Raw genomic sequence first — 26,699 nt, 5'->3', positions numbered from 1 at the left:
CATCCCATGGGTTTCATCCCAACTACCCTTCTCATCCCAGTGATTCCAGGGGCTCCCAAGAGAGGCACCCTCCCCTCCATGCACTGCAAACCCCAATACCCCTGTAAAAGAAGTGGCTCCGACAAGGCTGCAGATGCAGGTGGCTGAGACTAAGGTAAGTGAGGGCAGCCCAAATCCATATGCTGCTAGGCTGTTGTTCAGAACCCCACACTTGGCAGGTGATTCTGCCCAGTACGAACTGGGAGCAGGTCCTTTTCACACACACACACACACACACACACACACACCTCTCCAAGAGCAGGCTGTGAAGACAGGGCCCCGCCCTGGCCTTGGGAGCCGTGGGAAGGCTGTGGCCCCCGCTGGTAAAACTGGGCTAATGACAGCGGGGGAACCGGCGGGGCCAGGGTGGGTGCTGGGGTAATTAGAGCTCTGCCTGGCGCTGGGAGATCCTGAGATGAAAGGGGCTCTGGCGTCACTGGGTTGGTTTTATGTCCATGAATGCAGGTGTGTGTGTGCGTGTGTGCATGAGCAGTGGGGCTAACAGGAAGGAGACCTCTCCTTTGGGGAAGGGGATCCTTTTTGTTGTTGTTGTCGTCTTTTTAGGGCCGCACCCATGGCATATGGAGGCTAAGGATTGAACCGGCGCTGTAGCCTCTGGCCTACACCACAACCGCAACAACCTGAGATCAGAGCTGCGTCTGCGACCTACACCACAGCTCACGGAAAGGCTGGACCCTTAACCCACTGAGCGAGGCCAGGGATGGAACTTGCATCCTCATGGATGATAGATTCGTTTCCGCTGAGCCATCAGGGGAACTCCAGGGGATTCGTTTTTATGCAGCCCACCCTCCTCTTTAAATGGGCCCTGGATATTTGGATGTGGGTGGGGCAAATGTGGGAGGAAAAATGGCCTGTGTGAAGCTGAGAGTTGAGGGGGCAGGGCAAGCCTTGCCCCGTCCCCAGCTCAGCAAGAGGACCAGATTGTTGAGGAAATGACTGGTGTCAGTGAATAGAAAAAGCCTATATTGGGGTGACATTTTTGAAAGAGAAGGCAGCGGATCAGGTAATGATGTTAGAAATGAGAGCGCAAGGGGGGGTAGTGGAGAAGCAAACCTCCAAAAGGATTAAAAAAAAAATAGGATGATGCACGTTAAAAGGACCTTAAGGTTTAAGGTTGCACCGTCCTCAAACTTTCAGGTTGAGGAAGCTTTGCCACCTCAGAGAGGTGGTGATTTGTTCAAGGTCACACAGTGAGTTACTGGCAGACAAGGGACCCAGACTCAGAAACTAACTCTAAACCTCCTGGGGTTTGGTATTCAGACTGTCTCCTCGCCTTCTAAGGTGCAGGCGGCTCGAGGATACCCCCTTCTCCATCCCCGTGGTGCAACCCCCCCCACCCCAAACCTCCAGTTCTTCCAGCAAGCAAAGGCTATTTTTTAAATGACATCTCTTCCAAAATATGTCACCAAGCGCCACTCCTGCCGGAGTCGCCTGGAGTGGGGCGGGCGAGTTGCAGGCGGGGCGGGGGCAGAGGCAGCCGAGGGGTGGCCGGGCGGCTGGCCCGGGTCCCGGGGCGCGGCGGGGGGCGGGGGGCGGTGGCCGGCGGCGGCCGGCGGCGGCGAGGCGGCCTGCAGGGAGCAGCCGCGAGCTGGCCGGGCGCGCCGAGCTCGAGCCCCAGCCAGAGCGGGGCGGGGGAGGGAGGAGCCAAGAGCGGCCGCCGCCTCTGCCGGAGGAGCCGCGGGGCCGCCACACTCGCCCCCCGCCCCCCCCGCGCTCACTCGCACTCACACCCGGGCGCAGGAGGCGGGCGGCCCGGGCCCCACCGGCCCCCCATGGACGCCCCCGGCACGGGGCGCTGAGACCCCCGCGTCGCTGCCCAGCCCGGTCCAGCGCGCCACGCCGAGGTAAGGGGGAGGGAGCGAGGGGGCATTAATATGCAAATGCCTCGCGATTGATTATGCAAAGCCGCGGGGCTCTCTGGCCAGCTCCCAGGCGGGCCGGGGGCGCCCAGGGGGTACCGGCCGCCAGCCTCAGCCTTCCCGGGCGCCCCTGTGACCCTGTCACCGGCCGGGAGCTTGCAACTTACGCCCTGGGGAAGGGAGGTGTTGCTGGGAGGTCGGTGGGCCCCGGGGTACGCCGGCGGAGATGGCGTCCGGGCCTCCCCCTCGAGGGCCCGCCCGGCCTCTGTCCCGCCCGTCCGCTGCGCATTCCCGGGCCGGGCCCCGCTGCCGGCCGCCGGAGCTCCCCCGCCCGCCGCGCCGCGGTTTGTTTACGGTGCGCCGGAGGCCTGCCCCCCCAGCTCCCACCCCTAGCCTCCCAGGCCGAGGCCGAGTGGCCTTTGCAAAGCTGCCTCCAGCTGCGGAGGGCGGTGGGAGTGCCGTGGAGGGGGGGTGGGCTTGCAGGGGCCCGGGGAGAAGGAAGTCCCCCCCCCCACTTCACCCGCCTCCCCTATTGAACATGGCTCTCTGGTTGCAACACTCCTAATTGCAAAAACGCGGCTGGGGGTGGGTGTGGGTGTAGCGGGGGGGGGGGGTGTTGGGGGGCGCTGTATCTGAGGGTCCCTCGACGATTAGGAGAGTTGCAAGCTAGGGTGGTTGGGGAAGAGTGGGAGCAGTGGACCTGTGTTGTGTGTGCCACCCCTTGTTTCCCTCCCCTTGCAACGTGTCTCTGGTGCCCCTTCTCTGCCTGGGGCCCTGGCTTGTCCGGGTGTGAAAGAAGAGCCTGGGAAGGGTGGGGGATTATTAGGGCAATGGAGAGGGCCACATGTTTCCAGGAGGTTGCAGAAGGAAAGCCAGTGGGATGGCAGCCCACCCCTCAGTGCTGGCTCTGGCCCCAGGAGGGGGAAGGGATGAAGGGGGCTGTTGTCCAAGATGAGGGGGGAAGCACATGTGGCATGCAGCCACAGAGATATGTTCACACGGGACCGCCACATGTACACCCAGGGACACCTAGGCAGACTCAAGGACAGGAGCTGCTGGACACACCCACATGGGGACAAGGCAAGAGGCAGGTTGCCGCTGCACAGGGGAGCTCCGAGGGGTGGGACACACCCACAGGAGACCGAGAGCAGGGAGACCGACCCATGCACATACCCACGCACGGGGTCACACGGAGATGCTGTCACACAAGGGGGCAAGGAGGCGTCGTCGTCGTCACCCACACAGAAAAAGTCACTATTGCACGCATGCATGAACACAGAGCAATTGCACACAGCCTCACATTACAAAAGACCCTGTCACTCACAGGCACACACGTGCTCGCATGAGCCCAGTCACACAGGCATCATCGCCTTGCCGTGACAGTCGCTGTCACTCAGTCAAACGCAAACGCAGTTACACATCAACACACGTACACACAACTCAGCAACAAGTCTTTGCCTGGACTCTTCCTGGGGAATCTCTGAGGTTCTGTATACAGCAGAACCCCTGCTCCCAGGAAAATTAAATTTGCCTGGGTGAAAAGACTCTTCCATAATGGTGTAAGGCATGCGTTCACGATAACGTTCTCCCTGTCTCTCATTTGTCATCCCACTCTAAGCTATGATGAGCTCCTTGAGACCTGGGAGAAGCTCTGGAAGAGCTCTGGAACCCACCCAGAGCCGAGCACAGGAAGTGCTCTGTAAACACTTGTTAATTGATTGACTGTGGGAACTGCAGACACAGGTGCATTCATTTGCGCACAGTCCCAAGGACTCAGGTGCAGCAGGATTCACAGGACTCAGGTCCACACAGTCCCAGATCTGCAGCCCCAGATGCACCCACTGCAACTGTGCAGTCAGGCACACCCCTGGATGCATGCATAGGCGTAGACTTTTCCCCTCAAGCTTCCTCCTGTCTTCTTTTTTTTTCCAAGGCTCTTTTTTCTTGTGAGGGACTGAGAAATTTGAGCAGAGAGTGTAGGGGGTAGGGGGGTTCTAGAGGGCCGAGTCCTGGGCCTGCAGCAGTGTCCGGCGACTTGGCAGCTGGGATGATCCTGACTGCCGAGGGGAGGGGGGTCTTGGGGAGACCTGATTCCTGGGAAGCAGTCCCTGTCCCCACCCCAGGAGCACAGAGGGCACCTAGCAGCCACCTGTCATTGTCTGAGCCCTCCCTGGGGATGCTCACTTGCCTCTAGCTGAGTTCCCGCCTCTCACCGTTGAGTCTGGCCCCCTTTCCCACCGCTGCCCTCCTGTCTAAACTTGGAAGCCTCCCTTAGGAGGCTGTATGCTGGTGAGTGTCTGGGTGACTGATGTGTATTTTTGACCTGGAATTTCTCTCCAACGCCGACTCTCTGTGGCCCTGTCGCACCGTATCTCTCCTCCCTCTCCTTGTTTCAGTCGGAAACTCTCTCACCCGGGTCCCTACCCCCGCCGCCGCCGCCAAGGAGCCCCTTTCTGGTCTCCGTTTCTGCCCCAGCCTCCTCTCTCCGAGCTGGGAACTGGCAGTGATGTTCTTCATTCTTCTCCAGTTGTTAATACTCAGGCCCCGCCCCCTCGGCCGCCGCCTGTCCTGCCTCTGGGGTCAGCGAGAGGTTGGGGTGGGGGGCCGGAGGGGGGGGGGCTCGGCTGGCTGCTCAGGACATCCTGCGCTTCCTCAGTGCTGCAGCCACAGCTGCAGCGGCCAGCAAGTTTGGGGGGGCAGGCGGGAATTGGGGGGAGGGAAGGGGGTCAGCCCCTGCCCATGCTGACCTCTCAGGCGGGCAGGCTCAGCCAGGGGGACCCCAGCTGGCTGGAAGGCCTGGGTGTGCAGGCTGAGTTAGCTAGCTCCCCGACAGGCCCAGCGAGGAGGCTCCCGCTATAGTGTGACCCGCTGGAAAAGAATGGCCCCCTTGGGCAGTGGCGGGAGTTGGCAGGACCCGGCTGAGCCAGTCCGTGGCAGGACTCACAATGGCCTTTCTCCACACCCCTGGCAGCTGAGACCCACCTCAGAGATGCCCAACAGCTGTGTCCGCTTTGCCCAGCCTCAGAGCCTGGTTCTGAGGGTACAGCTGCCCAGACTTTGTGTGGGGCTGAGCGAGGGCCTCTCCCATGAGTGCTGACTCCAGGCTGGAGTGGCGGAAGGGGTGGCTCTTCCAGGGAGGGGATTCGAGTAGGGGGCGCCGACCATTTCTGGCCATGCAGCCCTCTCACTGTGGCCTCAGTGATGGATGAGGCAGTGGCACTGGCAGGGATTCTGCCACAGAGAATCCACGGCTGCTACAGAAAGGGAAACTGAGGCCAGGTCACAGGGCACACGGAGCTGGATGAAAGCACAAGGTATTTATTGTTCCTTTAGCAGGCGATGTTGCCGTAATGGTTAAAAGCAGGGATTTTTTTTTTTTTTTTTTTTTTTGGAGCTAGACTGCCTAGGTTTGAATCCCAGCTCTGCCCCTTGCAGGTTGTACAATCCTGGGCAAGTGATTTAACCTCTCCCTTGCCTTACCTCTGAACTGAAGATGGAAATACCTACCTCATTCAGCTTTTGGAGGATACAAGGAGTCAGAGCACGTCACATGCTTTCAGAAGTGCCCGGTGCATACCAAGCATTGTATGTGTTAGCTGTCGCCATGAGGAAGTCTGTGGGTCTGGGGCCTCCCGGATGTCTGGGAGAAGCTTGGTGAAGAATTAGATCGCCAAGACATCACAGGAGTGGGATGGGCTGAGGGGTGGGTAGCAGGATCGTTCCTGATCTCTAGCCTCGCCACCCTCGAAGTCACCTCTCTCTCCCCCATGGGTTTTGCAGCCTGGAACCCCTCTGCCTCGCCCTCCTCTGACCCGCCCCGTTTTTGCTACTTCTCAAAAGGAGCCCTTGGCATCTCAGCCTGGGACACACCTCCCTAGTGAGGGGCAAAGGCATGAATGTTTGGGCATCACAGCATCTCTGTTGGGACAAGTCTGAGCACTGGGAGTCGGGGAAAGTGGGCTCCTCTCCACGACCCCTCTCCCTTCGTAAGTGTAGAGTGTGGCCCCTTCCTCTCCCCTGGGACCCAGCATCTCAGCTACCTACCACTGATCCCTCAACGAAAACCCACTTCTCCTCACAGAGGAGGCATTAGTGTGGAGGTGGTGGTGCTGAATTAAGACAGTGCTGGGTGTGGCACCCGAGATCCAGGGTCTGGCCTGGGTTGCTTCTTTCCCTTCCTGAGCCTGGTGTTAAGACTCCTCTCCACCCCCACCCAAATCCCTTTATATACAGCTCCCTACCCCAGGACAATGAGGGCATGCCTCTGATGGGTCGCTGGGTGGGTCACTGGGGAGCCTCTGGAGGGGGGAGTCTAATCTCAACTAGTTTTCATGGCTGCAGAGGTGCCTGGGGGGCTTTTGTGCCTCTTGGGAAGGGAGGCAAGCTCGACCACAGTGGAAAGAGCACTGGCTGGGAGGTGGGAGGGTGGGTTTTGGCCCTTCTCTGGTTGCTGACTTTGGGCCTGGGTTTTTATAATCTGGAGAGGTTGGTGCCCACTTCAGGCAGAGTGAGCATTGATAACATAATTGGGAGGACGCCTGTGGTCACTCTGTGTTGCATCTTGGCACAGTGAGCAACGCCCATGGATGCCCCTTTCTTCCCAGGGCCTGGAACAGTCCGGGGTGGGGATACACATGCCCCTTGGAACCAGAGACCATATTCAGTCTTTCACAGAGACATCTGGGGCTGGCGTGTGCTGGGGAGCATGTGGTTTTCAGGCCTATGGTGTTGCTTGGCCTCCTCCCTGGGGCACCAAGAGAGGGGTCAGAAGTTCTCTGGGTAGGAGTTTCCCCTGTGGCTCAGCGGAAACGAATCCGACTAGGAACCATGAGATTGCGGGTTCGATCCCTGGCCTCACTCAGTGGGTTAAGGATCCGCCGTCGCTGTGAGCTGTGGTATAGGTTGCAGATGCTGCTCGGATCCCACATTGGCTGTGGCATAGGCCAGCAGCTACAGCTCTGATTTGACCCCTAGCCTGGGACCCTCCATATGACGTGGGTGTGACCCTAAAAAGACAGAAAAAAGAAGACCTTCTCTGGGTAAAGGGTAGCAAGATGGAACATATTGGCACTCAGAAAATGCTATCCTTGGAGTTCCCTGGTGGCTCAGCAGGTTAAGGATCTGCTGTTGTCACGGCAGCAGCTCCGGTCGCTGCTGTAGCACTGGGTCTGATCCTTGGCCTAGGAACTTCCACATGTCGAGGGTGTAGCCAAAAAAAAAAAGAAAGAAAGAAAAGAAAAGGAGAAAGAAAGCAAAGAAAATGCTACCCTTGCTCCTCTCCTTTGGAAGTGGGCACGCAATCTGGGCACCAGGGACTGGGGTTAAAGGTTCGGGCCAAAGGCACAGCCACACCCCCAGCAGTGGCAAAGAGCAGCCTGATTGGACCCAGCCCCCAGCCCTCTTCCTCCTCTCTTCCTCTCGTAAGGAAGAGATGAGCTCCTGGCTCCCAGAGCCTTAGCTGCCTGTTTCATTTTCTCTTTTATCCAGGCGTGTGGGCGAGGGAAGGGGAACGGGGACTGAGGCTTTGGTGGCTATTGGCGTTTTTTGTACACATCAGTGAGTGGGTGTGTTGTGTGCGCATCCATGTGTGCGTGTTTTGTGCATGTGTGGGCTGGGGAAGGCTCTGAATATCTGCTGGAATGGGGTACCCGGAGCCCGCGGCTCTGCGCATGCGGGGTGAGTGTGTGTGTCTGCACGTGTCCGTGTGTGTGCGGGAGACTGAGCTGCATTTACTTGCTCGCTCACACGCTCTCTCTCCCTCTCCCCCCTTCCCTCCCTCCCTCCCTCTCCCTCTCTCTCTCTCTCTCTCTCTCACACACACACACACACACACACACACACACACAATTTTCACTCTCTCTCTCCCCCCTCCTCCTCCCTCTCTCCCCATTCCCTCCCTCCCTTTCCCGGCTCTTCTCTCCCCGCTTCTCTATCACCCGCTCCGGCTCCCCCCTCCCCGTCTCTGCCAGTTCTGCCTGGGTGGGGGCTATCTCCCGCCTCTCTGGGTGCCTGGGAGAACATCTCTGCTTTTCTCTTCCCCTCCACCATTCCCTTCCCTTCGGGGCGGTGCTCCCCAGGGCTGGCAGACAACTTGTCTCTGCAGCTTCTTCCTTGGAAGAGGGGAGTGGGGAAGGGAGGACCCCGAGCCCTGTGCCCACGATGCCATCTGCAGTGAGAGCCTTGGCCCCGTGACATTCATGCCTCCAGCCTTCAGCTGCCCCAGCTCCCAGCTCCGATTACCCGCTGGCTGCTGGGGGGGGGAAGGGGGGGAGCCTGTGCCATGTCCAGCGGGTGGGGGGGGTGCTCCAAGCTCTGCCTTCTTGGCTATTTGGACCCCCCTCCTCATTCCCGCGGGGAACTGGGGCCGGGGACACGAAGTTCTGAGGGTTGGCAGGGAAGGGGTTGAGCTCTTGAGCATGGATGGGGACACAGCCATCGTCACTAGGCATGGGGCATGGAGGTGAGCCCTAGACTTGGGCACCCACCTTGACGCCTGACTGGAGCTGGCCTGGGGTGGGAAGAGGGACAGGAGAGCAGCAGGTGGGTGAGGTGGCGGGGGGGGGGGGGGGGCTGCTGGGAAGCACAATCTTTGATGTTCATACTGGGCATCTGGCCCAAGTCAAGGCTGCTGTTTATGTCTTTCTGCTTCTGACCTGCAGGGGTGAGTTTCCTGTTATATTCTTTTGGGGGGAGAGGATCCTTTTGTTTAAGTAACCAGTCTTTCCCCTTATATTCTGTCCTCCACCCCCATCTCCCATTCTCTAGCCTCCAAGACCCCACAATGGCCAGGAGATCAGACTTCAGGGTCACTGCCCTTAAGCTCCAGAATCCCATCTCCTGGGGGCCCAGCGAGAGCCCACCGAAGAGTGCTGCTTCCCACCCCTACGCTCCCTCCCGCCTGCCAAGCTGGTGCCTGCGTCTGTGTACTCCTCTGCCATCTCACACCTGCCAAGTAGAACCTTCCTTCCCTTCTTCACTCCTCCTCGCTCTCCTGGCACCAGGATAACAGCGAGTTGGGTGGGGCAGTCCCTGCTCAGCCCATACCTGAGAGTAGAACAACAGGGGATCTGGGAGAGGAGAAAGAGGCCCCAGCACTGGCAGACCTCAGCCCCTCGGTGTGGGGGCCTGCGTTGCTGCTGCTGCAGCCTCTACCCTCACCAGACTCTCAGGGGCTGTGGGTGCTTGTGGCTGCCCATGGGAGCCCACGTTGGCACAGGCGGCTGCGTCTGCACACAGATGCCTGTGTTTGCCTGTGCATGCCCGTGCGCGTGTGTTTGGGCTACAGGGGCCACCTGGGCCCCTTCACGTCACCCTTCTTGGCCCCCGTGGTGTGCACTCAGGGCATCGGGCATCAGTGCCAGATAATGGGGAGCAGGGGCGACATATCTTCCCCTACCCCAGCAGCAGGCCAAGGGGAAGGGGAGAGGGAGGTGTGAACCTCCCCACAGCACTATTAATAGCCCACATGCCAGGCCACCAAGAACCAGCTGTCACCGTGGAAACCATTTCTGCTCTCCCCTCCCCCCCAGCCTCCACGAGGTGGGACTTAGGCGGGGCATGAAGCAACCCCCACCCATCTTTCTTTGTTACCTTTCTCTCTTTGTCCCTCCTCCCCTTCCCTGTCCTCCTCTCTCCCTCACCCTTCTCTCCCTGCCCCATCCCCCTGCCGCCTCTCTTCCTCTCCCTCCACGCCATTGTCGTCCGTGGCTCTCCCCCCATCCCCCCGCCCATCTCTTTGTTCCTGCCCCTCCACATCTTTTCCTTCCTTCTTCCCCCATCCTCCCTTTCACTCCTCTCCTCCTCCTCTTTCTCCCCTTTTCTCAGCCCCCCCCCTTATGTGTGTGTCTTTCCCCTCCTTGGTTGGCAAGGAGGAGGGCTGGGCTTTCCTTAGAGCCTTAAGGACAAAGTTCAGGGGCCCCGGAGAGGTGGGGCTGGAGCCGGGCGCTGTCACTCAGGAGAGTGGTGTGTGGAGAATTGGGGGCTAGATTCTGGGGGGGGGGGATCAGGGGCAGAGAGTCCCCTCTGGGGGCGTCCCTGGGGTTGGCAGGACTGCGGAGTGGGCCAGTCCAGCAGCGGGGAACCTGGCACAGGGCCCGTGGATGCCGCAGTGGCCTCTTGTTTCTGTCCCCCCGTGGCAGAAGCACTTAAGCTTAATGAAATGCTTCCCCCTCCGTGGGCACCTTGCCCACACTGCCACCCGGCAGCTCTTATCTGACAAAGGAGTGGGTGGCTAGGCCAGCCGACAGGTGGGTCTTGCCGTGCGGCTGTCCAGCCCAGGCTTCGAACCCCAGAGCTCCACCCCCTCTGCCTCCTTGGGGGCTGCGCCTCTTCCTCGGCAGGGAGATGTGCCAGGCGGGAGCTTGGGGACTTGAATAAGACTCCAGGAGGAGGGGAAAGAGGCCACCGGCCCTTCGGGATGGGTATCCCTGCCCCGCCCCCTTTCGCTGCTAACCTTCTGCCCACAGCTAACCCCGGCTCCGGGCTGTGTGCCTCCCCATGTGCTGGGTCCTCTGCTCGCCCTGTCGCCTCAGAGGCCCAGGTATGTCCCCAGAGAGACAGCCAGGAGTCCCCAAGGAGTCCCCAAGGGTTCCAGCCTCTTGGTCGGTGCCAGGCGTGGATGCCTTAAGTGGCGAGGGCAGCACCTTGCCCTTCTGCCCACTACCCACTACCAGGGGCTCATCGGAGCCTGGGCGGCACTGAGAGACATCAGGCAACTTTCAGCCCAGCACAGAGGTGGGGCAGAGTGGGAGCCGCCCCCCCCACCCCCAGCAGGCACGTGCAAGCCCCTGGCAGCGCCCAGACACATTTGGAGTTAAGGCTGGGCCGGGGAGGGGGAAGGGAAAATAAACATGGTAGCTTAGGTTGGCACTGCCCCAGGTGTGCCCTGTAGCAACTGGCAGTGGCAGGAGGGAGGGGGGAGGGGGGTCCTCCAGAGCTCTGGCCTGGAGCAGGAGCTGCCCAGGCCCTGCGGGGGGCCGCTGGTGTTCCCTGCCTGGCCCAGGCCCGCCAGCCACTGCTGACACCCATTCCCCACAGCCTGGCCCACTTCGCCTGCCCCCAGGGCCCGCTCCGCAGGGCTGCCCCTCTCAGCATGCCCACTCCTGTGCCTGCCTCCTCCCCTCCCCGGGGGCGCTGGGGCCTCAGGCTGGCGAGTGGATTTTTCCAGCTTCTGTAAACAAGTGGTGGCAGCATGCCAGGTGGGCAGGAGACAGGCGGGGGCAGCACCACAGCCAGGGTGTGCTAAGCACTGAGGCACAGCCTTGGGGCTGGGGGGAGACACCCAGACCCGAGGGGGAGAGAGAGAGAGACATTCAGATGCAGAAGGACCTGACCAAAGGCAGCCTCCCGGGGCAACAACGAAGAGCGAAGGGGAAACAGAGGCGACAGAAAATAGTCTTCTGTTGTCCAGCCCCACCCCCGCGACAGCCCCAGGGCCCCCCTACCCCTCACTGCTCTGGCCGAGAGCAGCCCGGCCCGGCCCCGGTGCCCAGGCCCTGGGCATCCCCACCCATTCTGTCTCCCCCACCTCCACCCCTCAGGGCTGGCTACGCCATTATAAATTTATAACAGGAATTTCTCCACAAGCCAAGAAAAACTTGACCTACTTTCTTGACGGCTCCCTGGGCTTAGGCTCCCCGCTCGCACACCCCCCCCCCACCAGTGTCTCCTGTCCGGCCCCCAGTGCCCGGTCCTGGTCGGTGCGAGGATCAAAGGCAGAATGGACCACGCTTCTGCACTCTTGCCGGGCTCCCCAGGCGGGGGGCTGGCCTGAGCGCAGAGGCCCTGTCCCGCTCCCGCTCCCGCCGGCCCTGCCCAATGGCCTGGCTTATCTCTCCTTTCCCCTCCCATCCTGGCTCCTTATCAGTTCCTGGGGGTGGGGCCTGGGGGCCCCCGGGGCAAGGTCTCTGGGGAAGCAGCCACAGGAGGGAGGTTGTGTGTGGGGAGCTGCGCCTCTTGGCCCCTCTCACGTGCCCACACCTGCCTGGGTGGGCAGTCACCGAGCCTCAGGTGTGTAGCCTAGGGTCAGAGGTGCAAACCTGGAGGGAATGGTCGGCCCAGGTGGGCGGTGCCCTGGACCCCAGCTGGCAGAACAAAGCTAGCATTGGCGGCAGGCTGTTTGCAAGCTGTGTGAACTTGAGTGAACGGGCAAGCTTTCCGAGGCTTCTTTTTCTCACCTGCGAAGTTCTGATGCCCACCTGGGTGGACATATACTCTCTATTCCCTTAATGCCTGTTGGTTTCCTCTCGCCCTCCCTGTCCATCCCAGTGGGTGGCAGCTCAGCTAAACCAACTGGGAAGTCTGGTCCTCAGACTGGGAAGTGTGACTTGGGACCTTGTATGGGAAGCTCCTTGGGGGGCCGGGGTTGGAGAGGCCTAAGTCGGCCAGCAGCAGGGGAGGTCGGCTGGCTGCTCTTTTCAGCATCCCTCTCCATTGAGGCCCTCAGGTGGGCGCTCACACTTCCTTCACCGGGACCCCCCCCATGCCTGGGCTGAATGAAAGCTGCTCATCTCTGGTCACTTCTTCTTCTTCTTTTTTTTTTTAAGGGCCACACTCTCAGCACATGGAGGTTCCCAGGCGAGGGGTCCAATCGGAGCTCCAGCTGCCGGCCTCCACCAGAGCCACGGCAACACGGGATCTGAGCCGCGTCTGCGACCTGCACCACAGCTCACGGCAACACCGGGTCCTTAACCCACTGAGTGAGGCCAGGGATCGAACCCGCCTCCTCATGGATCCCAGCCGGGATCGTTAACTGCTGAGCCACGGAGGGAACTCCATCTCTGGTCACTTCTTTCCCTGTGATACTAACGACACCTTGGCTGAGGGGTGGTAACAAGGGCTGATGTGTAATAGACGCGTATGAAGGGGCCAGGCCCTTGCTTGACTGTGAGGCTTGAGACGTGCTACGTGGATTACCTCATTCTTTCCCTCCATCCCTTTCCATGTCTGGGGACCGGGATGTGAATCTCCAGCCTTGCCTGCTGTCTGTCGAGCCGAAGGGCTTCCCGGTCCTCTCCCGATGCCTGCCCTCCCTCCATGCCTACCACCATCTCGTGATAAGCCCCAAGAGCCCAAAATGTTGGCGCCGAAGGAATCCTATTCACCTCCTCCCACCACGGCGCCGCCTTATCCCTGCCTCTCTCCTCTCTCTGCAGGGACCTCCGGACAGGACAAGATTCCGAAGCTACTCCCCCAGCCCAGGACCCCCCCCACAGACTCAGCTTGCCCCCCAGCCCTACCACCTGCCACTCCCTGGCCCCCTTCTCACCGCCCGCTCCCCCCTTGGGGTGCAGGGCATGGTGTGAAAGGCCAAGTGCTGAGGCGGGCACCATGGGTGCTGTGCCCTAGGGCCTGGGTGGCGGGGGGTGGGTGGCCTGTGGGTGTGCCGGGGGGGCCAGTGTGCCCACCCCAGTCTCTTGGCGTGCTGGAGGGCATCCTGGATGGAATTGAAGTGAATGGAACAGAAGCCAAGCAAGGTGGAGTGTGGGTCAGACCCAGAGGAGAACAGGTAATGGGTCCGGCAACTAGGTGTCGTGCAGCAGTCGCTGGGCTGGGCCAGAGAGCACTGAGCTTGGGCCTTTTAGCACCCCTGGGGGGATGGGCCTGAGGCCGGCAAGCCTGCTGCCTACCTTTGCCCAGGAGATGAGGTCATGTTCCCATGTGGCTGGGAATTAGGCACCTGGAGGGAGAGATGCCCGTTTTGAAAGGGGGAGGGCGTGCAGCACAGAGTAATTACAGGCAGCAGGCATGCGGCCCCTCCCTTGTCAGTGCTCGGAGTCTCCAATGCCCCCCAGCTTCCCCTCAGCCACCCTCACCTGAGCATGTGGAATCCAAACAGCCTGGCCATTTTCCTCCTCTCCCTCCCAGCCTCTTCACGTCTGACCACTAGTGTGAGGTCCAGAAGCCATGGTGCGTGTGACATGGCATTTCAGGGCACCATGCACCAGTAACTGTTGATCACAACTCACGCTTATATTTGGAACATATTGGGAGCCTCACAAGCTCTTCCTTGTTCATGGGCAAGGGCGGGCAATGCCATGGGGCTCCTCCCAGGAAGTGGAAGTGAATGCCAGCTCTGAAGATTTGCTCCCACGTGGAGGAAGCATCAGCCCTGCACACACAGCTGGGGATGGGTTCCCTATGATCCGCATTGCGCTTCGGGCGTCCAGAGGGTCTCTGCCTCTCCCATCAGTTCCAAGTGGCACAGAGCTCGGTCTCAGTTGGCGTGGTGCCTTGGGAGCTGGGTACAGCCTGTGCCTATGGCCAGGGAGAGGGTGGGGGAGGGGTGCTCTGGGGAGCAGTGTGGCCGTTGCCTAGGAGACCAGATCCTGAGCCAGGAGGCCGGAGGCCTGGCCAGGCAAAGCCCTGGGGCCCAAGATTGGGTCCCTGGAGGGGTGGAGGAAGTGGATGGGGCTGGCAGTTGGGTAGGGCAATGGGGGTATCCCCCCCTCCCCAAGCCTCACCCCAGGGGGGCTCTGAAAAAAGATTTGGCCTGTCATCGTGAAGCTGTCACTTGCAGCCCCTGTTCTTTCCCGCCCACACTTCCATGGGTCTGGGAGGGTCGGCTCCTAATTCAGAGAAAGGCGGGAATGCTTAGTTCCTGTCCCCCAGGACTGCAGCCCCTCCCCGTCAGCCTCCCCTCCCCCATGTCCCCGCGCCACCTTGTGGCTGTCTCTGGGACTGCACCCAGAGGCTTTGCGTCTAGCTAATTGCTAAAGACCCGCAGCTCAACTGGGCTGGGGGAGGTCCCCTACACCCACCCCCCTCCGGAGGCAGGAGGGGGAGATGTGATTCTCCAACCGGTGTAGAAACCAGACCGGGTAATCCCCAGGGGATGTAGAGCACAGAGCTCCCTGTGACTGTGACCCTGGCCAAGGTCACTGTGTCAGTGTGCTGGGAGCTGCATCAGGCTGGGGAGTCGGGGGTAGGGCCCTGCAACATGCCACACACAGGGTGGGGGCGGGAGGTTATACAATCCGTGTGTGCATGTAGAAGGCTTATGTAACCTGTGTGTGCCAAGGTTATGTAACACGTATGTGGGGAGGCTGGCGACATATGTGTGCAGGGGCTGGGGGGTTGCTAACTCCTTATTTGGCGAGGCTTGGGGTCCTTGTCGCGGCTCTGACTCTAGCACACAGTGTCACCAGGCACCAGTGGGGCCTGGGTTTACTGCTCTGTTAAATGGAGGCCGTGGACAGAGTGGCCGTGGAAGTCCCCTCCTTTTCCCATATTATACTTGGTTTAGGTTCTAGTGGGCCACTGTGGCTGTGACCTGAAAATCAAGCGACATGTTCACTGGCGGGGGGAGGGGCATGGTATTATTAGGTGCCTGTCCGGAGGGTTGTGTAACACGTGGGCATACCCTAGAGGTCATATAACACATTTGAGAAAGCCCTGAAAGTCGCATAGATAGAGATGGTAGAGCCTGCTGCTTATTTAACTGTGCTTGGGTTTAAACGGCAGGCGGCGTAGCTCTTCATATGCGCTAGTCTTACGGTGCAGATGTACGTGTGTATTCGAAAGCTTGCATCGCTTTAAGCCCGTCCTGAAGATTCTTTCTGCTTGTGTGTCATGTACTGAAAGCTTAAATAGGTGGCTATCTTAGAGACGATGGGCGCCGAAGGTCCTGTAGCGCGTGCTCATGTGTGTATATAGGTGGGGGCCCTAGATCATGCTTGTGCCCCAGCCGAGCCCCTTATCTCTCACCCAAAGCTTCTAGATAGCCAGACCTTTTCCAGTTTTGTCAGCTGACCTGGGGGTGGGAGGTAGAACGAGGACCCGAGCTGGAGGGAGTCGGGCCTGGGGGAAGACCTCAGCCTGTTGAATGAGAAGGGGGCTGCCCAAGGACTGCTCTCTGATTCTGCCCACTTTGCCCCCATCCAGTGCCAGGTCACCAGATGGAAAGCGAAAAAGAAAGAACGGCCAATGTTCCCTGAAAACCAGCATGTCAGGTGAGCCTGGCTGCGTGTGCTCTTCCTCCCCACCCTGAACCCCAGCAAACCAGGCCAGGGCTCTTCCGGGGCCTGGGCGTGCACCCGCAATTCCTGTGTCCCGTGGGAAGAGCCTCTGAGAGAGCTTGGGAAGGATGTGTCTGGGATGAGAGGGGAGATGCGAGGCGCGCCTCGCCCTTTGAGGATGGGTTTGGTCAGGAAGGGCCTCTTCCCTTCTCACGTAACCCTCTTGCCTGAGGTCCCTGAGGCCAGCTGCTGCTGGCGGGGGCTGCTCCTTCTCCCATATCCCCTGCCCCTTGGATGCAGCAAGAGAAAAGCCCTAACTGGGCAGTCGGAAGAACTGGGATTCTGGTTATCTTTAGGGAAGGGGCTGGACGAGATGACCTCTCGTGTGTCTCCAGGATTCTACCTGGAGGCCAAGAACCCTTCAGGGAAGCTGGGCCAGGGGATGGGCCAGGAAGGAAAAGCTGGGGGATGGAGAAAGCGTAGGAGCCTCTTTGCTGGGGCCCAAGCCATGCCTGCCTGCCTGCCTCCCTTCCTCCCTCCCAGGGTATATCCCTAGTTACCTGGACAAAGACGAGCAGTGTGTCGTGTGTGGGGACAAGGCAACCGGTTATCACTACCGCTGCATCACTTGTGAGGGCTGCAAGGTATGGACCAGCCAGCTCCTGCCCCTCTCCCACCACCTGAGCCCCCCCCCCATCTCGTTCCCTTTCAGTCCCTCAGCACCTGGCACCAGAGACAGCTCTATAAACATGTAACCTAAAGCCTACCTGTTAGAGCATCATTCCTCTTCTCTTATTCATTCATTCATTCCTTCATTCATCCATTGACCATCCCTGCTCTGTTACTCATGGGTAAGATGCCTAATCTCTTTGCGCCTCAGTTTCTTCATCTGTGAAGTGGGGTTCATCATACTACCTACCTCACAGAGCTGTTGGGAGAATTAAATGAGATCGCGCACGTAGAGTATTTAAAACAGTGCCAAGCACATAGGAGGCACTCAATCAATGTCAGCTTTCATTCATCCACCCCATGTGTGAGTGTGAGAAGAGTCGTATATGCCCTGCCCTCAGACTGCTCACAGCCTGCCAGAGAGAGACAGACATCCGTTGAAAGCCACATCAGTCTTTTACAAAATGTAGTTCCTGGACCACCTGCGGTACCTGTTCATTGTAGATCCCCAGGCCTCATGCCAGCCCCATTCAGTCAGAATCTTTTGTGGTGGAGCCCAGGAATCTGCCTTGGAACAGGCTCCCAGTTGCTTCTGCTGATCCTGAAAGGGTGAAGACCAGTGCTGAGGCTGGGGGGTGGGGGGCGTGATGGAGCCCAGAAGAGAGGATGGCAGAGTCTCCCTGGGCAGAGAGGTCAAGGGCATAGACCTTGGGTGGACAAGGTCACAGACTATGGAGCTCTCTTTGGACATTTCAACCCGCGTGGTTTTTCTAGGAGCCTTACCTCCTGAAAATGTGAGACCTTTCAAGAAGCAAAAAGATTTCAGACTATGGAGTTCCTGTCGTGGCTCAGTGGCTAACGAATCCGACTAGGAACCATGAGGCTGCGGGTTCGCTCCCTGGCCTCGCTCAGTGGGTTGGGGATCCGGCGTTGCCTTGAGCTGTGGTGTAGGCTGTAGATGCAGCTCGGATCCCGTGTTGCTGTGGCTCTGGCGAAGGCCGGTGGCTACAGTTCCAATTAGACCCCTAGCTGGGGAACCTCCATATGCCACGGGTGCAGCCCTAGAAAAAGACAGAAAGACCCAAAAAAAAAAAAAAAAAAATTCAGACTATGTTAAGGCTTCAGGTTCCTCTCTTTCCAGGTGTCAGTCAAAGCAAGCCCACCAGGGGCATAGCATCCCTTAGCGGTGTTCCTGGAAGCAGTGCCGACTGTGTCACATAGAACAAGGAGCCTCCCCCTCAAGGATGTAGGGCAGAGTTGCCTGGGCCTCCCTCTTAGATGTTCTAGGTCTAGAGTGAGGCCCAGGGATCTGTATTTTTGGTGGGTACCCTTGGTGACTTTCATTGCACCCCAATCCCAAGAGCCCAGACCTCATGTCTCATGCTGGCTCATTCTGGTCCCATTCTGGCTCTGCTGCCCATTTAGCCATATGACTTTGGGCAAATTGCTTAATCTCTCTAAGCTTCAGTTTCTTAGTTGGAAAATGGTGATAATAACAGCTCCTCCCTCATGGAGCTGAGCATTACATATGATACCTGCAAGAAAAGGCTTGTAGGTACCTGGCCTGTAGTAAGTATTCAGCAGATGTCAGCCGTCTTGATTCTTGAGGTTTTTCCTTTAAAGCAAAGACTAAACCCTATATGTAAAATTGAAAATGTTTGAATGCTGGTAGAGTTCACACCCCATGTCTTTTCCTGACTTTTTAACATACCCCCCCCCCTCCACACACACACACTTTTCGTGAATTCAGCCTGCCTGGGCAACAGGCAGCACATGTAAGAATGTTTTGGGGACCAGCGTTGTTTTTAGAGTCGTTTAGCAGGACGCAAAATCAGGTATTAAGTGGACATCCACAGCTGCTCTTCCTTCAGGCCTCGTAGCACCTGCCACCATCCCAGGCTCAAATCTCCTCATTGTGGTCACCATCCATACCTCTGCCACCACCACGACCCATGCACTCCTCCCCCTCAGCGGCTGGGGGTGCTGAGGGTGTATTTCTAAGTCCTGGCAGAGCCCAGCGATCCTGGGCGTTGCTGCATCAAGAGGCTGCCAGGTACCCCCACTAATTCCCCAACACCCCCCACCCCCAGAGAACTGCATGGTTGATTGAGGAAGAGGGGATCGTGATTACAGCATGCTCCTTCTCCCCCCACCCCAGGGCTTCTTTCGCCGCACAATCCAGAAGAATCTCCATCCCACCTACTCATGCAAGTATGACAGCTGCTGTGTCATTGACAAGATCACCCGCAATCAGTGCCAGCTGTGCCGCTTCAAGAAGTGCATCGCTGTGGGCATGGCCATGGACTGTAAGGGGACCGGTGGGGGGGAACCGGGCTAGGTGGCTGCGGGTGGGGGTGCGTTCAGATACAGCAGCTCCCTTTCCAGGGTCCCCACAGGGCAGAGTGACGATCCAGGTCAGGCTGATGGTAGAGTGAAAGCTCAGAATCTTGGTGCCTTCTGTCCTTGACCCCAAAGAAAAGGAAGCAGGATTCCTCTCTGAGCCCTGTGCACAGACCCCTGTGCCTACCTGCCTTGCACCATCCCAGGGCTTTAGAGAGCTTTAGCTAGAAACAAGGCCTGCGTACCGCACCCTAGCACCGTGCCTCTGACTATGAGAGAAAGCACCCCACTTCCAGGTGAGAGAGGGCATCTTTCATTGGCTAGGGGTCAGATGGCAGGGTCTTCTAGTAACTATATCCTTAGAACCCTTTTGTGTGGGGGGGGGTTTTGTCTTTTTAGGACCACGCCCACAGCATAGGGAGGTTCCCAGGCTAGGGGTCGAATCAGAGCTGTAGTTGCTGGCCTACCCCACAGCCACAGCAGCTCGGAATCCGAGCCTCATCTGCGACCTACATCTCAGTTCCTGGCAATGCCAGATCCTTAACCCATTGAGCAAGGCCAGGGATCGAACCTGCATCCTCACGGATGCTAGTCAGATTCGCTTCTCCTGAGCCACGACAGGGAACTCCTGCAACTATATACCCTTTAGACCAGAATGTGATACTCCTCTGGATCAGCCCAAGGTGAAGTGCGTGTGGTCCCAGTCTTCATCGTGACCCAGGTGGCCCCACCCGACTGCTAGGTGATCTGGGTGGCCACCTAACCTCTCTTGACCAGCCTGTGCACCCGGGAAGCGTAGTGTCTGAGCGGGTGACGGAGAGTGCCGTGCGAAGGGCATCGCGTCTGTCTGTTGTTGACAGTGGTTCTAGATGATTCGAAGCGGGTGGCCAAGCGCAAGCTGATCGAGCAGAACCGGGAGCGGCGCAGGAAGGAGGAGATGATCCGATCACTGCAGCAGCGACCGGAGCCCACTCCGGAAGAGTGGGACCTGATCCACGTTGCCACGGAGGCCCATCGCAGCACAAACGCCCAGGGCAGCCACTGGAAGCAGAGGAGGAAATTCCTGGTAAGGAGAGAGGGCACTCCGGGAGATGAGAGTCTCCATGACCTGGCACCTCTGATTTGTGCACCTGTGTGTGTGTCACTGCCATCGGAGTCCTGCCTAGTCCCTCTGCTTGGGAGCTCCACGCAGGCAGGGCCTTGCCACCCTCGTGGAATTTCCAATGAATGGGGGTGATCCCTCCTCTTCTTCCTGTCCCCTTAACTGAGAAGGGGGGGGTGGGGACACAGTCACGTGACAGTGTTTGGGGACACCTGCTGGGTAGCAGGCATTGTTTTAGGCTCTGACAAAACTGAGCACCAAGTGAATGGTCGGCTTGGGAGGAAATAGACATTGGGTTGTGTATGATGGAGGAAGGCAGAAGACCTGCTAGAGCATCTTGGCAGGTGGAATAGTGCGCTCTTAGGAGCAGGGCCCCAATACCAAGCACACGTGTGTGTAACTGTTGAGCATCAGGCTGCCCGGGTTCAAATCCTGGGTCCACCACTTACCGGTCAGGAGACCTTGGGCTTCTTACTTAGCCACACTCTGTCTCAGTTTCCTCATCTGTGAAATGGTGATAAGTACGACATCATCCAGCCAATGGTGCTAAGTTGTGGTTGAGGATTAAATGAGATAATGTGTGTAAAACACATGGCCTAATGCCTGGCTACAGAGTCAGTCTTCAATCAGGAGATCGTCCATTACGATGACGTGACCTCTCCTGCTGTCATGATCCGTGTTATTATGAGCCAACTTGGAGCTCTGGTGCTGGTCTCTTCTCTGCCCCGAGACCTCCCGAGGCCTGGGGCGCAGGAGGCCCCAGGTGCTGGTGGCCCCCTCTTCCCCAAGCTGCCTTGGAGCTCCCCCTGGTGGGCAGGGAACCTCAGTGAGAGGTTGAAAGGGGTCTGCCGCCCCAGCTGACCACCCCCCGCCATCTCTCCCTCCAGCCGGATGACATTGGCCAGTCACCCATCGTCTCCATGCCGGACGGAGACAAGGTGGACCTAGAGGCCTTCAGTGAGTTTACCAAGATCATCACCCCGGCCATCACCCGCGTGGTGGACTTTGCCAAAAAACTGCCCATGTTCTCCGAGGTGAGTGGCTGACGGGAGAGGAGACATGGCGCCATGCTGGAGGGACACCTCGGGCTGCTCCCCAGGTCACTCAGTCCCAGCTCGTGCTCATATGAGGAATTCCTGTAGGTCAACACACCCAACACACACACACACACACACACACACACACACACACAGGGTGGGCTGATCCTTGAAGAACCACCAAGCTCCCTGGGCCCAGCCTCCCCAGCCCTCCCTGCCCATCTGCCCCCACGTCTGCATGGCCAGCCTGACTATAGGCAATCTGAAAGTTCTCTCTCTTTTTTTTTCTTCATCTTTTCAGGGCCTCACCCGCGGCATATGGAAGTTCCCAGGCTAGGGATTGAATCAGAGCTGCAGCTGCCAGCCTACGCCGCAGCTCACAGCAACACCGGATCCTTAACCCACTGAGCAAGACCAGGGATCGAATCCATGTCTTCATGGATACTAGTTGGATTCGTTGCTGCTGTGCCACAATGGGAACTCCAAGTGCTCCTCGTTTTAAAGAACAGTAACTCAGAGTTCCATCATGGCTCAGCGGTAACGAACCCGACTGGTATCCATGATGTTGTGGGTTCGATCCCCGGCCTCGCTCAGCAGGTTGGGGATCCGGCATTGCCATGAGTTGTGGTATAAGTCACAGACATGAATCAGATCCCACTTTGCTGTGGCTATGGTGTAGGCTGGGAGCTGCAGCTCTGATTTGACCCCTAGCCTGGGAACTTCCATACACCACAGGGGTGGCCCTAAAAAGCAAAGAGGAAAAAAAAAAAAAAAAAAAAGCATAGTTATGAGGCTTAATGAATCAGGGCAGGTCCACAGCCCAGCACAAGGGTAGCAGTTCCGAGGACGTATGAACGACTGGTAGAGGCCCTGCAGCTCCCCGGGAGGCGGGGCGGGCTCCCGCAGGGGATGCTGATGGGGAGGGATGTGCTGAGTGTCCCTGTGGCTCTGCAGCTGCCTTGCGAAGACCAGATCATCCTCCTGAAGGGGTGCTGCATGGAGATCATGTCTCTGCGGGCGGCTGTCCGCTATGACCCCGAGAGCGACACACTGACGCTGAGCGGGGAGATGGCCGTCAAGCGGGAGCAGCTCAAGAATGGCGGCCTGGGCGTCGTCTCCGACGCCATCTTTGAACTGGGCAAGTCACTCTCTGCCTTTAACCTGGACGACACGGAAGTGGCTCTGCTGCAGGCTGTGCTGCTAATGTCAACAGGTACCCATGGCTTGGCTGGGAGGGCTCAGAAGCTTCCAGGGGCCCAGAGCTTGGCTGGGCCCTGGGCCTGTCACTGTCCTTAACCCCAATCTCTCTGCTCATTGGCTTCTCTGCTTGGAAAGCCCACCTCTTCCTCCCCCAGGCTTACCTCTGTCACCTAGGTAACATCTCCATCACTGGGCCCTGCCCCCTGTTCTGTCACCCATCCCCCCTCTGTTCTGATGTCCAGGCCCATCTCTTGCCTCCCCATCCCTCCTCTGCTACTATCCTGGCTTCACTCCATTTTTTTCTCTCTCTGCCATTCTGCTGTCTCCCACAGTCCCCTTTGTTCCCCAGCCCCCACTCTGTTCCCATTCTCCTTCTATCCCCCATCACTCCTCTGTTCCTGACCTCTGCCCTCTGTGCCCCCTCCTTGCCCCTGACCCCCTCTGTACTCCTTCTCCCACCCCAGCTCTCTGCGCCCTAGTCCTGCCCTGTCTCCAAGTCCCCTCTCTTCCCAGGCCCACCTCCCATCCCTCTGTCCTCGCTACCTGACCCCCCCCACCCCCGAGTCCCCTCCACCCCCCAGCACCCCTCCACCTCCCAGTTCCCTCCTCCCCCCAGCGCCCTCCACCCCCCAGTCCCCTCCACCACCCAGCACCCCTCCACCCCCAGTCCCCTCCACCCCCAGTCCCCTCCACCCCCCAGCGCTCCTCCGCCCTCAAGTCCCCCCCACCTCCCAGTTCCCCCCCCCAGCACCCCTGCACTTGCCCCAGACCTCGAGTCTCTCCCTCCCCCCAGCCTCTCCGCCCCTGCCTCCCTTGGCGCCCACTCACCCACGTGCCCCTCCTTCCCCGCAGACCGCTCGGGCCTGCTGTGCGTGGACAAGATCGAGAAGAGTCAGGAGGCGTACCTGCTGGCGTTCGAGCACTACGTCAACCACCGCAAACACAACATTCCGCACTTCTGGCCCAAGCTGCTGATGAAGGTGACTGACCTCCGCATGATCGGGGCCTGCCACGCCAGCCGCTTCCTCCACATGAAAGTCGAGTGCCCCACCGAACTCTTCCCCCCACTCTTCCTCGAGGTCTTTGAGGATCAGGAAGTCTAAAGCCTCAGGCGGCCAGAGGGTGTGCGGAGCTGGTGGGGAGGAGCCTGGAGAGAAGGGGCGGAGCCGGGGGCTGAGGGAGACCCCCACCCCTCTTCTCTCCTTCCTCTGGTCCTCGGATAGAGTCCGCTCCCACACACACCCCCGCACTGCCCCGTCCCTCCTCAGACCCTCCAGCCCTGGGACAGGGCAAACCAATGAACTTGCTATGACAAGGACAGTGTGGGAGGCGGGGGGACCGTGTCCTGCAGTGCCCGGGACCCCCGTCCTCTAAGAAGGTAGGAGAAGGGAGGGAGAGCTCAGAGGGGACGAGCCATCTTGACCGTAGGGGATGGAGGACCGTGGCGGGGGAGATGCCCTCAACGCACCCCCCTACACACACACACACATACACACACACGAGAGAGAGCCCCCCGCCCAGTTTCTTGGCCGAGGTTCCCCTCCAGGCTAAGGGCCTCTCGGCTTCCCCAGATGCCTGGGTGCAAGGAAGGGCTTGGCTTGGCTCCTCCCCTGGAGGTTAAAAATTACAGTCATTCTAACTGCACTTTGGAAACCAGGCAAGGGGAGAAGATAAATGAAGAAATACTAGACAGAGAAAAAAGAGAGAGCAAGCGACTGATAGAGAGAGAGATGATATTAAGTTATTAACTGAGGCTGGCCAGAGGGGACGACCCCCCCTCCCACCCCAAGCACTTTGAGAACTGCCCCTCCTCCCCCCAAATCAGAGAGAACTGCCCCCCCTCCGACACCAGGTCCCCAAGGGTAGGGCTGCCGATCAGAGCTGTGAGTTACTCCAACAGGGTCCTGGCCACCCCCACCCCCCTGCCTTGCCCCTCCCTCCGTGCCCCTTTGGCACCCCCCCTACCCCAGTACTCCCTCTGCTCTCTGCCACTCGTGCCCGCTGAGTTCCATCTACCTCTCACGCTGGATGCCAGCTGGCCCCTCACCAGCCTGCCCTGCTGCCCGCACAGCTCCCCTTTCAAGTGCCCAGCCCCAGGGGCCTCTCCCTGTGCCCCCCCAACCCCTTTCCGCACCTTGGCACCCACACAGGAAAAACTGTGGCTCAGGCTCCCGCCCTCCTCACATCCTGCAGTATTAGCTACAATCCAGATGCTGCTGCACTGGGGGGCCAGGGAGGGTGTGCGCGAGCTTCTCCCAGAGCCTCCACCCCCTTAGGCCCCTGTTTCCATCTGTCTGCCGGGCTCTCTCTAACCCCTGCCCTCCTCCTCTCCCGCGCCCACTCCATGCACTAACCCAGACTCTGGGCGGGCAGGCACCGGAATGGGGTGCTCAGATAAATGGCACTTAGTCGAAGCCCCGGGGGAGGGGGCGGTTGGTGCTCCTCCTTTTTTCCTTTGAAGCTCTTTAGGCCAGCCGCCCCTGTGCCCCTGGGACCCCTCTCCCCTCCTCTCTTCTCTAATTCAGGGACTTTGGCTTGAGCCACCTCCCACCCTCCTGGTGAGGAGTGCTCTGTTGGTCTGCACTTGGGTGAGCTGCCCTCCTCCTCCTCCTCCCTTTGGCTGTCGCCCCCGCTCCGCAGGGGAGAGAGGGAGGGAGGAGGTAGCCCTCTGTAGGTGGGGGGGGAAGGGAGGGAGGGAAGGGACAGAGCAGACCAGAGGGCCCTGGGCTCAGGGCTGCACATCGGCAGGGATGGATGGGTGGACATAGATGCCCCCGGAAGCCATGGGGAATGGGGCAGGGGGCGGGGGGAGGGGTGCCAGGGCTTCCTGCGCTTTGCACTATTGGGGCAAAAATGTCTTAAGCAGTGGGGAACCTGCCACCCCACCTTGACCCTCAGCCTGCCACAGCCCCCTCCACACGTGCACACACGTGCACATGTGCGTGCATACACACAAACACACACACACACACACACACGGGAAGGCAATGCTATGCTGCCCATCAGGGTGTGTTCTTCCCCCACTGTTCAGGTGTTGCGACAGAGGTGGAGGGCCTGGAAGAGCACCCGCTATCACCTGTGCATGTGCCTGCCCCGCCCCCCCTTGGGCTCGAGGGCTGCCCGTGCTGTCTTTGTCTGTCTCTATCCTCTCTCTCTCTCTCTCCTGGGGTACTGATTCCTGTATTACTCTAGTCCCAGATAAGCCCTCCTGTACCCTCCTTCCACCCCGTGGGGGCCCAGTGGAATTCCTGACCTGTCTGCTGTCTTCCCCCATCCCTGCATCCCCACCTCTGCCTCTCCCTTCCCAGTCTCAGCCATGCACATGGTGGAGAAAAGGCCCAGAAGAGTCTTGGCCTCTTAACAAGCGCTTGGGAATCCACCCCCCCCCCTCCCCAGTCATATGAGCTGTGATTCCCCTACTCCGCCCCAGAACCCGACCCCTTCCCCCCCCCCCACCTCGGTGATGTGGGGGATGTGTGTGTGTGTGTGTGTGTGTGTGTTTCACTGCGTGAATGTGTGAGCAAGTACACGTGGTGGGGGCGGAGCCGGGGGGGGGTACTCAGGAGCGTCACGCACCTGCTCTAGAGAGGCAGCCGTCCCAGTCCCTGCTTTGGAAGTGGGGGACAGGGCCCTCTCCTGGGGGCCATTGGTGCTAATGAGGGGGATGGCCTTGACGTGGGTGCTTAGCATGCCTCCCCAGTATTGGCCCGGGGCACTAGGGCAGGCAGAGTGGGGCAGTGGGTGCAGTATTGGCGGGGGGAGGGGCTGCTGGGACTAGGAGAAGGGGGGCCAGGCCAGGACAAAGGGGTGCCAGAGCCATGACCACTACCCCGCCCCCACCACCCGCCTCTCCATCTCAGTATTCCCCCTCCCATCACTCATAACACACATACCTCATCCAGCCTCCTCCCTGCTCAGACTTGGGGAGGGTGGGGGTGGAGGAGCCCCTACCCCTTCCCCTGGTGGCGGGTCTACAGGGCTGGGAGAGGGCAGGGCGTGTGACATAGACACCGTCCATAAGGGGGACAGTAATTCCTGCCTTGGGAACTCCTGGGCGGGAGGAGGGGGACACTTCCCTGGAGGCGCTACTGAATGTATGAGAAGCTGGTGCTGGGGCCGGAGGGAGAGGGGTTGTGGCCAGAAACAGGGAAGGAGGTAGGGCCCTTCCCCGGGGAGGGGTGGGGCCAGTGGGGGTGACTTGCGGGGGGCTCCTACTCCTGCCCCACGTTGACAATCAGTATGTCTGTTATGTGCGATTTTTCACCCCGTTGTGTTTTGGGTCAGGATTTTAAAGAAAGATATTTTTATGGTAATTGTTGCTCGTCTATTTTACTATATATTTATGTAATAAATATATGATGAAAATAATCCCCTTGGGCACCCCCCCTTAGACTTGCGTGCTGTTTCCCAGAATCCTCCCATCTGCTGGCAGAGTACCCACCCCACAAACTGACCAGATGGAGAGGTGTGCCCCCAG

General features: G+C 59.3%; 2 protein-coding genes across 22 annotated transcripts in view; one reads left to right on the top strand and one right to left on the bottom strand.

Moving 5' to 3' along the window:
* Positions 1 to 2,247, bottom strand: part of MED24 (mediator complex subunit 24) — a 36,540-nt gene extending 34,293 nt beyond the window's left edge. For all 16 annotated transcript variants that reach the window (XM_084984571.1, XM_084984579.1, XM_084984589.1 and 13 more), the window contains exon 1: positions 2,087 to 2,247. The gene's annotated coding sequence lies outside the window, so the exon portion shown is untranslated. The remainder of the gene's footprint in view (positions 1 to 2,086) is intronic.
* On the top strand, positions 1,776 to 26,590 carry THRA (thyroid hormone receptor alpha). Of its 6 annotated transcripts, XM_021066243.2 has the most exons (9): positions 1,776 to 1,904; positions 13,073 to 13,425; positions 15,801 to 15,868; positions 16,418 to 16,518; positions 18,702 to 18,849; positions 19,744 to 19,949; positions 20,873 to 21,019; positions 21,977 to 22,235; positions 23,075 to 26,590. In XM_021066243.2, the coding sequence occupies exons 2-9, from the start codon at positions 13,373 to 13,375 to the stop codon at positions 23,323 to 23,325; spliced, it is 1,233 nt and encodes a 410-aa protein (XP_020921902.1). In that variant the 5' UTR covers positions 1,776 to 1,904; positions 13,073 to 13,372; the 3' UTR covers positions 23,326 to 26,590. The 6 variants fall into 6 exon arrangements, with proteins under 6 accessions (XP_020921902.1, XP_084839092.1, XP_084839093.1 ...); XM_084982966.1 differs by lacking the exon at positions 13,073 to 13,425; XM_084982967.1 differs by lacking the exon at positions 16,418 to 16,518.
* Positions 26,591 to 26,699: the final 109 nt, after the last annotated feature.

This window comes from Sus scrofa, chromosome 12 (genome assembly GCF_054392235.1).
Source record: "Sus scrofa isolate SSC_HxYL_T2T_F1_AM1 chromosome 12, Sscrofa_HxYL_maternal_Yorkshire_Landrace_v2.0, whole genome shotgun sequence".
Lineage (NCBI taxonomy): Eukaryota > Metazoa > Chordata > Mammalia > Artiodactyla > Suidae > Sus > Sus scrofa.
The sequence above is the reverse complement of the archived record's forward strand: the minus strand, read 5'-3'. Positions and strand labels throughout refer to the sequence as shown.